At 44.8% G+C, this 17246-nt stretch overlaps 1 protein-coding gene across 10 annotated transcripts in view; it reads right to left on the reverse strand.

Annotated features, from left to right (window-relative positions):
• The window catches only part of LOC133540576 (ephrin type-B receptor 3-like), a 175708-nt gene that overhangs the window by 27564 nt on the left and 130898 nt on the right, over nt 1-17246 (reverse strand). For 3 of the 10 annotated variants that reach the window (XM_061883296.1, XM_061883295.1, XM_061883293.1), the window contains exons 5-11: nt 12728-13063; nt 7243-7379; nt 6477-6639; nt 5944-6052; nt 4576-4628; nt 4327-4449; nt 936-1183 (exon numbers count right to left, since the gene is read on the reverse strand). In XM_061883296.1, coding sequence (XP_061739280.1) covers nt 936-1183; nt 4327-4449; nt 4576-4628; nt 5944-6052; nt 6477-6639; nt 7243-7379; nt 12728-13063 — 1169 coding nt within the window. Of the gene's footprint in view, nt 1-935; nt 1184-4221; nt 4462-4575; nt 4629-5943; nt 6053-6476; nt 6640-7242; nt 7380-12727; nt 13064-17246 lie in introns of all 10 variants that reach the window. The other 7 variants (XM_061883291.1, XM_061883290.1, XM_061883297.1 and 4 more) reach the window with 6 other exon arrangements.

Genomic DNA, 17246 nt, shown 5'->3' on the forward strand with positions numbered 1-17246 from the left:
AGAAATGTCAAACAGATTTGTTCTGGTTGACAAATAACTTATGCTGCAAATGCCTTATATCTGGGTGGATCTGAAGGTGGGGGGGGTTTAATCGTTTTGCACAGAAACTTTCGATGTGGTCAAAGATGGAATTGCCAAAAAACACCGGCGGCTAAAGTGGACAGTGTACCCCCCAATTTGTCATGTTTCCAGTTAAAGACTCAACGATTGTCACACACACTGGGTGTGGAAAAATTTGTTGTCCTCTGCATTTGACCCATCCCCATGCTCAACCCCTGGGAGGGGAGGGGGAGCAGTGGGTAGCAGTGGTGCCGTACCGGGGAATCATTTTTGGTGATTTAACCCCCAATTCCAACTCTTGATGCTGAGTGCCAAGCAGGGAGGCAATGGGTCCCATTTTCATAGACTTTGGTATGACCCGGGGTAAGGCAGGACGGTGGAAGAGGGGTTGGTGCATCTGCCTCACAATACGAAGGTCCTGAGTAGTTCTGGGTTCAATCCCAGGCTCGGGATCTTTCTGTGTGGAGTTAGCATGTTATCCTGGTGACTGTGTGGGTTTCCTTCCTCCGGGTACTCCGGCTTCCTCCCACCTCCAAAAACATGCACCTGGAGATAGGTTGATTGGCAACACTAAATTGGCCCTAGTGTGTGAATGTTGTCTGTCTATCTGTGTTGGCCCTGCGATGAGGTGGAGACTTGTCCAGGGTGTACCGTGCCTTTCGCCCAATTGTAACGAATATAGGCACCAGCGCCCCCCGCGAACCCAAAAGGGACAAGCGGTAGAAAATGGATGGATGGATGACCCGGGGTTTGAACTCCCGACCCTCCAGACCCAGGGTAGACACTCTAACCACAAGGCCACTGAGCTGGTTAAAACCGCGAAAAATGGGTCCATGCGAATCCCCTTTCTTACCATTACACAAGTGTGTCCTCACCCTTAAGAACGAGTCCAGCGCTCCATTCTCCATGAACTCGGTCACAATCATCACCGGTCGGCTCTTGGTGACCACGCCCTCCAAGCGAATAATATTGGGGTGGTCAAACTGCCCCATGATGGATGCCTCGGAGAGGAAGTCTCTCCTCTGCCGGTCGGTGTATCCCACTTTGAGAGTCTTGATGGCGACGATGATCTCTCGGCGGCCAGGCAGCTTGAGGCGACCGCGGCACACCTCTCCAAACTCTCCTGCGAGAGAGCCCAGGTCGGAACGGCCAAGGAGAAAGGGCAAAGACGGAGAGGAAGAATGGACAAATAGAGAGACAAGGGGGTGGGGGGTAGAGGCATGATGGAACAGTGGAGGAGAGTGGGGGCAGAGAGGGCAGAGGGAACAGTTAACTGGTTAGAACCAAGGAGCAAGGGAAGGGTAGCAGGTGTGGGACAGGGGGAACTGCACAAAAAAAGCCAGGACTCTAGGCCATAGTCAAAGGATGGTGGTGATGGAGGAGTGATTATGTGCCAATGAACTAAAGCGGGTGAAGCATAATTTGAGCTGATGCAGAGATATAAATAATTGCATGTGATGATGATAGGAGTGGATGGGGGGGGTAATTAGGAAAGGTAACATTGACGCTGGCAAGTGGAGCTATGCTATGGACGAGTCGGAGTAGTAGGCACAAGAGGAGGACATAGGCGGGGACAGAAGTTTGGGGGTTCTCGGGGAAGTGGATGCTTTACGTTTTGAGTCTACACCAAGCGTGTGCACAGGTGCGAGAGAAATTCATGGCGGCCACAGTGATTTATGTCGACAGTGGTGCAGATGTGAGGAAAGTTAAAGGAGGGGGCCAGGGAAAGAACGTAGGGATGGATCAGCGGGGAGAGGAGAGAGGACACGGAAAACATGGGGTTGTCACTGCGAATGCTGGGAAGTCACAGGTTTCATGTAGTAGCCTCAGCAGCAGAAGAGCTGTAGTAGTAGTAGTAGGAGTAGTAGTAGTAGCAGTAGTAAAGGTAGTAGCAGAAGCAGTAGCAGGGACTCTGTCCTTCGCCATCACAACGTCCTCCATATTGGCTCAGAATATTGCTAGAACTAAAGCTCACTCGGAAGTCCTGCAGCTTTTTGAGCAGAGGTATAACTATAGAATTAATGTCAAAACAGATGTAAGACAAATGTTCTACCATTTACACAACGACAACATCAAATGTCAAAGACAAGAACTAACCAGACTGAGGAAGAAGTATTATGTGCAAGGATCGTATGTCAACAAAAGTTAGAAAGTAGCTTGGAAGGATATATTCTCAAGTTACTTGTTTAAGACTCAATAAATGTTGTCCACTATTTGTAGTATAAAGTTCATAAAGCAGTATTACTGCAGGGGAGTCTTGGGGAAATGTAAGTCGATGCTATTCTGTAACTAAACAGAGGGCCCTAGAGATGGCACAAAGACCGTACTAATTCCACAAGCTCTAAGAATCTAACTTTTCATATTTTAAATCACACATTTCAAATACATGCCTTATAAAGACTTACAGTAAGACACTGTTTGACATGTTTGTTGTTTTGTTATACTCATTTACACGAGATCATTTCTCTGTCCTTGCACAGCAACTCTCCTGTTTTGTGGGATGGTTTCACAAAGATGACTTTTAGAAAAGATCAGATGCTCTTTGAGACCCCGTGTTCCGGACAACTCGACTACTACTTTATTTTATGGTCGCATCGGTGTAAATTACACAAATTTAAAACTATGTGTCACAGTGAGTATTACTCATATTTCGGTTGCTGTCTTTGAAACAAGATATCCGTATTAAGGAGTCAAAGGAAGAGGAGTGAAGGATGTTTTAAAACCGACATTTTGGTGTTTTTTTGGGTAGACTGTAATGTTATCCCGGTATCTGGATGACGCAGACATTTTTCATGTTACTGAATTTTGGGGGCTTCTCAACTGACTTAAAGGGGTCACATTATGCAAAACCCACTTTTCTTGCCTCTCGTCACATGTTTTTGTGATTGGGATCCCCCATAAATTGAGATGTTGAGATAATTATGAAACAATTTTGCACAGATTTGTGACGCTTCTCTGTGGAACAATTTCCGTTGTGGATCAAGTCTTAAGTCTAAGTTTAAGTTTACCAAACATTTAACATCAGCAGATGGTAGAGGTTTTAAGAGAAACTCTGTGCAGAGCCACCATTTCTATTTTCCTTAGCAGGAGAGTCGTTCAAACAAAAATATGTCCACGGTGTGAACCAAAAACTGACAATGTTTTATTATTGGTTGTATTAACCAGCACAGGTCACTACACAAGCTTGCAGCCGCTTATGAATGAATAAAAAGTCCTACTCGGCGTTTTGGAAGTGGGACCCAGCGAGAATTTCTGCCGGACATGAAGTACATAGCCTGGCTAAGAAACCAGTCTCGGTCTGAGGATAATATACAAAAAGATTTACCCAAATGACATTTAATCCCGGAGACTGTTTCTAAAATTTATGGCAACGGTGGCTCCAATGTAGCAGTTAGTCCAGTAAAAGTAGATTAAAACGTGTAATGATACGTTAGCTTAACCAGACTACATGAAAAGATGAATAGGAAGGCATACATTATAATACCCTAAGCCTGTATACTTATAGATGTAGGGACTGAAAGACATGGAAAGAGAAAGCTAACAAACTAACTTTTGACATGCTTTCATCTCCTCGGTTCTGAAGTTTCTTCGTCTTTGCTTCCCTCTCAGTGCGGGTCAGACTCTAACTCATTCACACATGGGAGAATGCTAAAATCCTCCACTGTTGCCAATTCCACTAAAAAGTAGCGTATGGTTCTAAATTGTATTTGTCGGTACAGAAGTGTACCGCTAAAACGAGGCATGGAGGGGTTCAATTGCACACACCTTTCCAATCTAAGATTCTATGTTATGTAAACCACAAGGAAAGGTATTAGATCTAGATTAAAAATCATAATACGGCCCCTTTAAAATAACCTGATCTGAGAGAGGGTATGTGTGAAAGTGTTCTACTAAATAATGAGTATCATCAAAAATTTATTTTGTAAGGTCTGCCGTGGATTAGAATTTGGATCACAGCTCTTTGTGAAACCAGTCCCAAGTTTGGGTTCAACACAAATGGAGATCTACTCTAAACATTACGTGAGGAACAAGGTGCTAGGACTGTGAATCATATTTAACCAAAGACTTGTATTTAGCTGGGAAAAATCTGTATACGACTAGAGAAGAATTGCTAAAAAAGTGACAAGTGAGGTGGAAGAGAGGGATGGGGGAAGGGCATACCGATGAATTGAGTGAAAGTACCGCTTGGTGTGAAGTCCTCTAACGGTATGGCCTGGAGGTGACTAGCAGTCTTCCCCCTGTAGCTCAGGAGCTTTGGTGGGTTACCTGCGCCGATGACCTCCTCGATCTTCACGCAGGAGACGTCAATCTCTTTGGCAAACTCCCTCACGGCTTCATTGGGATCCTCGTAGGTGAAGGGATCAATGTAGACCTTCATTCCCGGAGTGACTATAGGGGATTCAGTGGCAAGAACAGGAAAGTGAATCTATGTTGTCAAGCTCGAGATCCACAACATAACGGGAACGTTTCCGTCCAATCGGCGTAAAATACGAGCGTGGCGACACAGGTACTTACTGTAGTGCTGAAGTTTCTCCGTATATTCGGACTCTGAACCATTCCTCTGCTTTCTGTTGAAAGAAAACACTAACTTAGAAGAGACCGTGACATGACGCAGATTCCGATTGCTGCTGCAGACCTCAGCAGCATAACCAAACATAGCACTGGAAACAAGGGGAACTACTAAATAAGAAAGTCGAAACCATGTCTGAAACAGCGAGTTCAGTCTGTGTACCATCATTATGAGCAGCTTAGACGGACTCAAACAGTTGGCCTTTCGTTCCCTGCAAATATCAAACTGTTTTATTCACGTCGTCTCTTAGTTTCTCCTCAGATGCTCGCTCTGTCTGTCGTTCTGTACATTCCTTCCATTTTTTTCCCCATCTGTACTCGGGGAGTTCGGAGGGCGGATACAAATATGATGGCATCGCGAGGGGGCCGGGTTTTTGAAATTGCATGTTAATGCGCTTCCTTTGTTGTCTAAGCAGTAACCGGGGCAATAATACCCGATGGTGATTTGCATCTTATTTCAAATTCTAATTTGGTTCCGGAATATGCCGAAGCCCTGCGTTTCTGTTATTATTTTCTCTCTGTTCTTCTGTGGGAGCAGTCTAAGCAGTGGTTAAGCCGAGACCCTACGAGAGACACAATGAAACGGTGTGAAAATAGACGAGAGCGGGGAGGCAGGAGGGGAGGAGTGGAGGAGGAGACAGGGAGATTATTATTCATTGTACCATGACCGATGCCCACGCTTGTCAGCCGCTGCCTAAGCAGGCTTGTGAAGGGAACCGGGTGGGCGCCAGTCAGTGGTGGGTGCCAACCTTTCACACGTGTGTGTGTGTGTATGCATAAATGTGGCTGTTTGCTTGACAAATAAGTTTCATAAGGACAAACAAATACGCTTCACCCCAAATGATGTTTTAACTTTGTGAAATGTGTGAACAGCAGCTTTTGTCCTCTCAATAACTGGACCCTCCAGACAAGGGCACACCTGGGGTCTTTGTGGTGAGGAAACGGCACAGCCAATGCTGAGCTTGGAGCACAAGCCTATCAGACCTAACAGCTGCTCCGCCGTGCTGAGTCCAGTGTGAAAAGTAGCGTTTTACCCAAAGCTGTTTACTATTCACAGTTTCACAAGGCTGTCTGGCATTCAGTGGCCTCACAGGTGGCACACGGCAATCCACCGGGGCAGTTCTGGTGTGGTTTAGAGGACATGTAAACAATGTTGACCTTTAAAGCTATCTGTTTATTCCAGTTGATTTGAATATATCCTCCACCACATGCCACGAAGCCCCGGCAATACTTTGAACTCCCCGATCTGTACATCCATTTTCTTTACACATTCATAGTTTCGTTTTTCCAGTGTGACAATGATGTTATTATTACCTGAGGCAGACAATAGCGATGACCACAACGGCGATGATGAAGACGAAGACGGCAGTAGCCGATCCAACGATGAGGGGTAGCTGCTCTTGCCACATTTTGGGTGGGTCGGCTGAAGGTTTGATGAGAAGAGAGAGATGCTCAGCGAACTTGTAATCCGAACTGGTGCACAAGATTGGTTTGTACAGTTTGCCTCCTAAAAGTAGCACTTAAGTAAAAATGTCTCTCTGTGTTCTTGAGACTGTATCTGACTCAAGTACCAACCACATTTAATAAGATGACCATAGTCAGCCTTAGAATGTCCTTTTAATCACAAGCAGCAATTCCAAGGATGATTCCTTGACTGATTGCTTGGGAGTAGATTTTCATCCTTCCCCTTCAAGGCTTTGGGTTCTTTTCGCATGGAAAATAGGTGTAGCATCATCAGGCTCTCTAAGCTTCTGAGCCATCCTTACGTTCAAAGGCATTTTCAAATAACTGTCATGGGGGTTTCCACTGCTAAGCCCCATAATGACACAAGTCTGAGGGAGACGTACTTTGCAGGTTGGTGCTGAAGTCCGCCGGGCTGCTGTAACGACCGTAACCGGCGACTGTCCGTGCACGGACCTGCACCACGTAAGGCGTACCCGCCTTGAGGCCTTCGATGCGGGCGTTGCTCCGTTGGGCCGTCATTGTATGAGCGATGGCTTCCCCCTGATCCTGCAGATGGACATAGTCGGTGATGAGAACACTACAACACGGGCCGTACAAGACCCCCGGGGTGTCTCATTAATCATCATCTCGCTGCGATAGCTGCTGTTTCTATCATGGCTGACCAATTTCACGTTGTTAACTGGTGACAGTTGGATGAAAAAGTAAGACAAAGAAATGGTGAGACGTCTTATAGCTGGTTTGTTAATCCGAAGGGACAAGGGCGAGACAACAAAACGGCAGATATACACTGAATGCCTTTGTTTACTCCCCAAGGCACATCGTCACAGTTCTGTGCACTCCGGAAGACTACTTTGTAATGGACGGATGGAGAGACGACGGGGGGTATGTGGATGGCAGGGGGAGGTGTAGAAATGTAGAATCAGGGGTGTGTGTACAGAACGGCAAGATGGTAAATTCTCAAGCAGTGAGAGAAAAGAAAGAGGGGAATAATTCGAGGAGGATTACACAAACAAAGATCGGGAACGGGGGACTCGCCTCTCCGCAACCATGTGTTTATCAGCAGTGGTATTGTTTCCCTCGTTTTACAAATGCTCAAATGACACAGTGGCCGTGAGTGTCAGTGAAATTGAATCGAATTAGAGGACTTACATTTCTGCTCACCTTCTCATGGTACTTAATCTCATAATCCAGAATAATTCCGTTGGGTTTTTCCGGAGGCAGCCAGGACAGGCTCATGGTGCTGGCTGTGGCCGCCATCAGGTGAACCGTGGGTACTGCAGAAGGAGCTACACAAAGCCACAAAACAAAATAGACAAAATTAAGATTTTTTTTGTTTTTTGGATGTAAATTATTAGATTGCTAAACAAAGTGGTAAACCCATTGTACTTTTCTGAGAGACCTTGGATAGGGAGCGAGAAACCTACAACTATGCATGTAAATGTGGACACCCCGTGGACAGTGATGTGGGCATAATCACACATATTACACGGTGCATAGTCAAAGAAAAACACTTTAAAACATGCTGCTCTTCCACCCACCTGACTTTCCAGGCTTTTTGTACCTTTTTCAAGCTGAGAGTCGTCTGCTTCTGTCGCTCTTTCCTCTCTTCCCCAGTTCTGGTCTTGTCTGACTCTGACTCACGCTCTCCTACTCTGAGGCCTGTTTCATAACTCCAACTGTCTTGCTTCTAATGCTCGCTAATATTCTAATATCACACATGCTAAATGTTGCTGAGCAGCCCCGTCTCTAGCAGACAATCGTCCTTAGGAACAGCAGCACATTTCCAGCCTTCACAATAACAATACTGTGTGCAACTTAGGTACTTAGTACCGTGATACTAATGAATCATATTCGGTACTACACCGACCTCTGAAAAGTACCGGTCATCCAACCCCTCCAACCCCCCAAGTCATGACATTACTGGTTTAAGATCAGACGAGCATGTTCGACAGGGCACAATCACAGAGTACCTACAAGCAGAAACAGTGTGTAGACAGAAAAGGGAGAATGAACACATTTTGGCTTAAAAACTAACAACTAACAATAAAGGTGAAGTTATAACACTGAAACGGACTCAGGAAGACATGGCGAGCTAGCTAGCGGCTAAAGTCCAGCCTAGTGTTTTAGCTACTTCTAAATCACTATTCCTTACCTCTATGCCAGGGGTCTCAAACACGCGGCCCGCGAGACGTTATTTTGCGGCCCGCACCTCGTTATAAATGTAATGTTGGTGCGGCACGCGAGTTTTACATGAATGGCGCTTTACGTCATACTTGCATATCCTCGATTTTTCACGCAGCCCTAACTCTTCCGGGCTACAATATACACACCCCGCCCCCTATTGTAGCCTGGAAGAGTTAGGCCTGCATTGGATTCTGGGTATTTGTTCGGTTGTGTTTATGTTGTGTTACGATGCAGATGTTCTCCCATAATGTGTTTTTCAATCTTGTTTGGTGTGGGTTCACATTGTGGCGCATATTTGTAACAGTGTTAAAGTTGTTTATACAGCCACCCTCAGTGTGACCTGTATGGCTGTTGACCAAGTATGTCTTGCAGTCACTTCCGTGGGTATGCAGGAGTTTCATACCATATGTGACTGGGCCGGCACACTGTTTGTACGTTTGATTAGCGGACGATACGGCAGATTGTACGGTACGCCCTTAATATTGTTGTCTGGGTAGAAGCCGGGAGAATGATTGACCGGTGAGATTGTCGGGAGAGGCACTGATGTTCGGGTGTTTCCCAGAAAGATCGCGAGAGTTGGCAAGTATGTTGCTAAGGCGGGAAAACCATTCAAAGAAGGTGAATTCATTTAAAAGTGCATGTTAGATTTTTTCTTGCGGCCCAGCCTCACCCAGTTTCTGCATCCTGTCGCCCCCAGCTAAATTGAGTTTGAGACCTCTGCTCTATGTGGACAAATGAAGTAAGTTTCTTACAAGTATCATCCCTGCAGGACGAGGAATAGCTAAACATGCTTCACTACACACCGTAGCTCACCGGCGTCAAAATGTAAACAAACGCCATTGGTGGATCTACACCTAACATCCACTGTAATGATACCAAGTACAGGAGCGAATCTAGTCGATACTACTATGATTACGTCTAGTTTTTGGCATCACAACATCTAATTTAGTTTTTATTATGTTTATAAACTCAGGAAATATGTCCTTGGACACATGAGGACTTTGAATATGTAACGACTTGGTATTGGATTGATACCTAAATTTGTGGTATCATCCAAAACTAATGTAAAAGTATCAAACAACAGAAGATTAAAGGAATTATTACTTTTTAACAGAAGTGTAGACAGAACATGTTAAAAGAAAAAGTAAGCAGATATTAACAGTAAATGAACAAGTATATTAATAATTCCTTTTTTACCACTTGTCCTTAATAATGTTGACAAGATAATAGAATGAGAAATGACACAATATGTTATGCAGCAGACTAATTTCCTTAGGAGCCTTTTTTTGTTTACTCACTACTAAAAGATAAGTTGTCTAGTATGTTCACTATTTTATTTAAGGACAAACTTGCAATAGGAAACATATGTTTAATGTACCCTAACATTTTTTGTTAAAATAAAGCCAATAATGCAGTTTTTTGTGGTCCCTTTTATTTAGAAAAGTGCCGAGAAGTATCAAAAATAATTTTGATATTGGTATCGGGACAACACTAGCGCTGTGCTGTCAAAATAAAAGATACATTAAAACATTTTGTACCGACAACACCCATTGGTGCATTTATGTTACACAATTATTACGTTTTGATTTAAAATACAAGTCAGCCTTACATTAATACATGTAATGATGGTTGTATTTAAATAATTGATATTTCATTAGATTGTATTTATGAAAAAAACAAATTCTCCAAAAATTTAGCATTTAAACGGTCTTCAAAAGACCTTAAACATTTTTCTTTATCTTCCCCAACACTCCTCCCCTGCAGGCTTCCCCATTCTCGTTCAAACTTTTCCATCCCTGTTTTTTTTCTTTTGATCCTCGACCCCTTCCATTTTTTTTTCTTCTCCAAATCCAGCTTGTGTCTGAGACCTGACATCCTTCTGTTCTTCTTCCCCCCCAAGTCTTTTCGCCCACCCTATACCAGACCTCTACCACACCCCTCTCTCTCTCTCAGAAGACAATGGTTCCGGAGTAGATCCCCTGGTTACTCCAGCCAGGGGATTAGGCTCAGGCCTTAAGGGGCAGATGTAGAAGTAACTATGGAGGTGGCCCTCAGGGCTTATCACCACCCTAGTATTTATTTTGCTTCTTAAAGTTGAATGCACATGTGGGGAAAGTCTTGGAACTACAGGGGGGGATAATCTAATCACAGATGATGCTCTCTTGCCCCTTTCCTCCTGGTCTAATGTGACTCAGGCTTTCCCCATGAATTGACACTGGGGGTCTGTCATCCCGGCACTGCACCCCTCATAAAAACAATGAGGGCCTATCATGAGGCACTGTCGAGCCTTGGGGTCCCAGATCCACAAAGGGATGACATTTCTTTAGCATCTTTCAGGAGAGCGGCGCCACTAGGGGTAAAGGACAAGGCCACGGTGCAAAGATGACGAGGGGTGAGGGGGCCACGGATAATCCTCTACGTTGTTTAAACCAAGACTGAGCAAATTTAACAAAGCGATCGGAGCCCAACTTAAGAGGCATGCAGTGAGAACCATCACAAAAGCCTTTTTTTATTTATTTTTTTACATTGTGAAACATCATAAAAACAGAGTCCACAAAGCCACATAAAATAGTAGAGCAGGGGTCGTCAACATTGTCCGGACCAAGGACCTCCAAACTAATGCAGAAGGGAATGTGACCAAAGTGTGGCCTGGGGACCATTTAGTTTAGTTTAGTGAAAAATATAGAACATTACACACAGCACTCAAAAACCATCAAAATGTTTTGGTAAGACTTTGGTAAGCTATGAAGCCGTACCGCTTGATGGATTGTTGAGTATTATTAGTATTAGGTAAGACATATTATCTGCCGTTTTGTTTTGCAATATTATGCAAAAGCAACTTTTCTTGCTTTCTGGTACCTGCTGATCTGTATTTGGGATCCTGAAAAATTGCGCGCTTCCGCCTTTGTAGTTCGAACCGACACCGTAGTTGATAATCTTCGTCTTTTTCCTCTATCTTCTTGTTGTGTGACAGCCATCCTCCCCTGTTGCCATTTCTAATATAAACTAGTGTAAAGTTCTTACTTATATCTGTCAGTAAACTTGCCATGAAAGCGCTAAAACATACCGGTGTAGTGAGTTTACATTATTTATCCAAGGCACTTTAGTTATTAGAGAGTTCCGTTCGGACGTTTTTTTACTCCTTTGTTACAGTACATGGGGCAATGCACAATAATGGTCATATAAAATGTTAATGTGCCAGATTGTAGCCAAAGGATGTATTTTTTGCTATTTTTATCTGCCACACGTACACATACTTGCCAACCTTGAGACCTCCGAATTCGGGAAATGAGGGGGTTGTCGAGGTGTGGTGTTTTTAGGTAGCGGGGGTTGTATACATTTTTAAGTATATACTGTATATATATGTATAGGTGGTCGGCGGGGTTGAACCTGGACAAGTCGCCACCTCATCGCAGTATATATATATATATATATATTATCATCCGTTCGGCCACCGTGTTCAATGGGGAAGTCTGATCTACAAAATTTGCATTCCCCTTCGAGCTATCCTGGATGAACTGAAATTACTTTTTCCAATCATTTCGGAACTTGCAAGCGTACTTCTTCTTCTTACTCGTCGTCGCCATGTCTCTTCTTCGTACTTCTGCTTCGCCTCTGTTATGTTTTTGGACATTACTACTTGCCGTAGTTTTGAAGCAATGCATGATGGGAATCCGGATGTTGCCTGCCTACTTTATGGGTTATAGATAAACCTTTGGATAACGGAGACATAGTAGACATAATAGTCATAATAGTCTCCTTTTCAGGTACGCCCCCAATATTATTGTCCGGGTGGAAATCGGGAGAAATTTGGGAGAATGGTTGCCCCGGGAGATTTTTGGGAGGGGCACTGGAATTCGGGAGTCACCCGGGAAAATTGGGAGGGTTGGCAAGTATGCATTAAACCGGTACCTGGGGGCAAAGTGGTTGGGGAACCACAAGGAAGTGTTTTCCTTTTTTTTTTTAAATATATATAATAGGACTCATTTAATGCGGCCATTTAACGATCTTTTTTCATATATAAGGCGTGCCTTATATATGAAAAAAAGATCAAAAATAGACCATTCATCGGTGGTGCGCCTTATAATCCGGTGCGCCCTACGGTCCGGACAATCCGGTATGTCTTCTACAGTGACCTAGTTACTGGTGTTTCTGTAGGGATGGCGGAGCAGTGGGCTTCTAGAATACTCCATCATGTTGAGCACACTCCCTATTGCGATTTGGAGTGGTGTTGGAACAAAGCAAGCAGTGGGTGTTTAAAACAAAGTTCTCTGGTAAGCTCATTCAGAAGACCGTCTGTGCTCTTGATCCCCGTTCAAAGTAGAACTACGTAACGCACGCCTACCTGCACACAAGGAACTGATCACTACTTTCCCCGGCACATGAAGGTAATTTTTGAACAAAGCCCCACATGTTCAAGTGGCCTCACAAAGGGAAAGCTGGAACCTACCGGCCTGATTGGTGGTGATGTTGACGGCGGAGAACTGAGGCGTGTAAGGGCTCTTGTTGGAGACCCCGTTGACGGCCTGGATCTCGAAGCTGTACTGCGTGTGGGCCTGGAGGTTGCGGACCGCCACCCTGCGCTGGGTCAGGCCCAGGTGGCGCGGTGAGATGTCCACGTTGTCGTCGCAGCGGGAGCACATCCCCCGCTCGGGCAGGCACTTCTTGCAGATGACGTTGTAGAAGGTGTCGTCGCGGCCGCCCAGCTCCCGGGGCTCGCTCCACTCCAGGACCAGCGAGGTTTCGTTCACGCTGGAGATGACGTTGCGCGGGGCGGAGGGAACAGCTGTAGGAGGCGGGGTGGGATGAGAAGGGAAAATAGGTTGGGAATGAGTACGAATGCAATCCCCGTGCATAATAGGTGCATCATTTTTTTGGGACGGGCAATAGAGAAGTCAGCTTGCATCGTTACACACAAATGTGTTCAATCGTGCTCCTTTTCCTGTGCCATTGTTGATGTTTTTTTTAATGTTAACTAGGACATTTGTTTCCCTTTCTAATGAGTGTGCTCCAGCTTTACATTTGAATTGCTTTCTCACAACTACTACTCAGTGTGTGTGTGTATGTGTGTGTGTGTGAGGAAATCCATTGACAATTCTTATCTAATTACCATAAATCTTATCTCGGTGTTGCTGGGGGACACCCGCCACTAACCGCCTCACCCCAGCAAAGTAAACACGCTGCAGCAATGCTTGAATCCAATATAATATCACATAACCCGTATCATTTCACAATATTGTTGTTGTTTTTGCCGATATCAGAGTTAAAAAGTTAATTTCACCACATTTGGTGTGGTGAAATTATCCTCTGCATTCGACCCATCCCCTTGTTTGCCCCCCTGGGAGGTGAGGGGAGCAGTGAGCAGCAGCGGTGGCCACGCCCAGCAATCATTTTTTGTGAGTTAACCCCCAATTCCAACCCTTGATAAATAAATAAAATAAATGGGTTGTACTTGTATAGCGCTTTTCTACCTTCAAGGTACTCAAATCGCTTTGACACTACTTCCACATTTACCCATTCACACACTGATGGAGGGAGCTGCCATGCAAGGCGCCAACCAGCACCCATCAGGAGCAAGGGTGAAGTGTCTTGCTCAGGACACAACGGACGTGACGAGGTTGGTACTAGGTGGGATTTGAACCAGGGACCCTTGGGTTGCGCACGGCCACTCTCCCACTGCGCCACGCCGTTCCTACTGAATGCCAATGGGTCCCATTGTTATAGTCTCTGGTATGACCCGCCCGGGGTTTGAACTCACGACCTACCGATCTCAGGTCGGACACTCTAACCACTGGGCCACTGAGCACTTATATGCGATATAATTATCGGATCGTAACCGTTAGTATCAAATGTGTCAGTTGGTGATCGTACGTGTCACTTAACAAAGACGGTGTCGGGCAGTTGGGAGAGTGGTCGTGCCAGCAACCTAAGGGTTCCTGGTTCGATCCCCAGCTTCTACCGACCCAGTCACGTCCGTTGTGTCCTTGAGCAAGACACTTCACCCTTGCTCCTGATGGGTCGCGGTTGGCGCCTTGCATGGCAGCTCCCGCTACCAGTGTGTGTGAATGGGTGAATGTGGAAATAGTGCCAAAGCACTTTGAGTACCTTGAAGGTAGAAAAGCGCTATACAAGTATAACCGATTCACCATTTAACTCCTATTACGTGCTCACCAAACAATTCAACACATCATCCAAGTGTCAGTACTATCAATACCACAAGCACGTAACACATTAAGTTGAGTGATGTGGACACGTTTGTTACTGGAAACTATCTTATTCTGCTTTGCAGACTTTGTTTGTGCGAGGAATATGCAATTATATTTTTTAATACTTGTTCGAATTGACAAATGTCACCTTTGATTGTTCAATGAGTATTATATATGTCTAGCTTTTGTGCTATTGTGTGCTAAGGTGTTGTGTAGCTGCTATCTCTTCATAGCCTATAGCTATCATGTTTACCTGTTAATCTTTTCATAGAAACGTAGATTCTTGTCAGGTTGACAATCATTGCATTCTCAGGGGTGTCAAACGTACGTAAGAAACTGTTGTCCGAAATGTGTCCACTGGATGTCATATTATAAATTCTGTTAGGCAAGCAAATGATGTACACCGGGGCTAAGGAATGCACGCAATGGTCTCCAATCAATGCATCGTCTCCTACACCAGAGGTGTCAAACCTACAGCCTGCGGGCTGGATCAAGTCCGCGGACAGGGTTTTTTTGGCCCGCGTGATGAGTTTGATGATTTTTTTTTACGTAACAAACTGTAAACAAACGGTTTATACCAGAGATCAAGCAATGCACACAATGGTCTCCAATCAATGCAACGTCTTCTACATCAGGGGTGTCAAACGTTCGGCCCAGGTTTTTTCCGGCCCGCGTGATGAGTTTGCCAAGTATAAAAAATAGCTGCTTTTTTTAAATACAATTTTTTAACCTAAGAAACTGCTGTTCTAAATGTGTCCACTGGATGTCACAAAAGCAATTCTGTTAGGCAGCAAACGGTTCATACCGACGATGCATCATCTTCTACATCAGGGGTGTCAAACCTACGGCCCGGGTTTTTTCCGGCCCGCGTGATGAGTTTGCTAAGTATAAAAAAATAGCTGCTTTTATTTATTTTATGAAAGAAACTGCTGTTCTAAAAGTGTCCACTGGATGTTGCAATAGCAATTCTGTTAGGCAAACAAACGGTTTATACTGGGGCCCAGCAATGCATGCAATGGTCTTCCATCAATGCATCAGTTTTTCACATCAAGGGGAATCAAACCAACGGCCCAGGTTTTTTTCTGGCCCGCGTATGAGTTTGCCAAGTATAAAAATGTGCTCCTTTTTTTTTTTTAATGAAAGAAACTGCTGTTCTAAATGTGTCCACTGGATGTCACAATAGCAATTCTGTTAGGCAAGCAAACGGTTTATACCGGGGCCAAGCAAGAGGTACACAGTAAAGGGTGACTGTGGCTCCTCCTCGTCCTCGACCCACATCCCATCCATTTTCTACTGCTTGTCCCTTTTGGGCTCGCGGGGGGTGCTGGAGTCTATCTTAGCTGCATTCGAGCGGAAAGCGTTTTACACCCTGGACAAGTCGCCACCTCATCGCAGGGCCCCGTTTTATGTCTTCTGCTTCGAACACATGGTAATTCGGCACTTTCCTACAGTTTGTTGAGTGAGCGCTGGATTAAATCCCAGAAAGACTGCGTCTTGGAGTTCAATCCTGGCTTTGTCGATACACTGAGACAAAGTCTAAGCTCATTGAGATTTTGAAGCTGCACCAATTTCAACACTCTTGAGGATTATTCATGATTTGTACGTTTTCATAATGTGCTTGTCCTATTTTTGGCCAAAAGTAAAGCAAAGAAAAAACAACCTGGGGTTGTCTTTATTTTTAAGTTATGATGCCATGATTTTACCGTTACGGCCCACTCGGGGAATAGCTTTTCCTCCATGCGGCCCCTGAGCTAAAATGAGTTTGACACCCCTGTCTTACTTTGTTGATAAAAACCCAAAAACCTTGAGTAGAGATAAACTGGTGTTTGACGGCAGCTGGAACAGGGGGATAATGTTCTCGGATAACGTTGGGAAAACAAGCAGACGTGTTTGCCTTCTCTGTGGGAGAAAGAGCTTCTGTCCCGAGTGGTGATAACCATTACTGATGGCTTGGAATCTTCAGGATTGATCGGTCTACCCCAGGGGTGTCAAAGTCAAGGCCCCCGGCATGATTAAGTTAAAGTTAAAGTACCAATGGTTGTCACACACACACACACTAGGTTTGGTGAGATAACCCTCTGCATTTGACCTTTCCCCTTGTTCACCATCTGGGAGGTGAGGGGAGCAGTGAGCAGCAGCGGGGGCCGCGCCCGCAAATAATTTTGGTGATTTAACCCCCAATTCCAACCCTTGATGCTGAATGTCAAGCAGGGAGGTAATGGGTCCCATTTTTATAGTCTTTGGTATGACTCGGCTGGGGTTTAAACTATTTGACCAATGTTAGGACCGGCCCGCAGGCCACAGCCACCTGCTGCTTTTTTGCACGCACCAATACTCCATCAGTGTTGGCGCTAGGAATTTTCAAAATGGGGTCCCGGGAACCCCATAAAGTTATAAAAATGGTTGAATTTTTGACCACTCCTCTTGACAAAAGTGGTGCATTTCAGCTAAATGTGTTGGTTTTCTTACATGGACTTGTTTCTTCAGCATTGTCCACACCTTTAAGTCAGTACTTTGGGAAGGTCATTATAAAACCTTAATTCGTGCCCATTCTTTTACTACTGTTGACGTGTGTTTGGGGTCACTGTCCTGTTGGAACACCCAACCGCGCCCAAGACCCAACCTCCGGGCTGATGATTTTAGGTTGTCCTGAAGAATTTCGAGGTAATCCTCATTTTTCATTGTCCCATTTACTCTCTGTAAAGCACCAGTTCCATTGAGAGCAAAACAGGCCCAGAGCGTAATACTACGACCACCATGCTT

The sequence above is a fragment of the Nerophis ophidion genome, linkage group LG22 (assembly GCF_033978795.1).
Source record: "Nerophis ophidion isolate RoL-2023_Sa linkage group LG22, RoL_Noph_v1.0, whole genome shotgun sequence".
Lineage (NCBI taxonomy): Eukaryota > Metazoa > Chordata > Actinopteri > Syngnathiformes > Syngnathidae > Nerophis > Nerophis ophidion.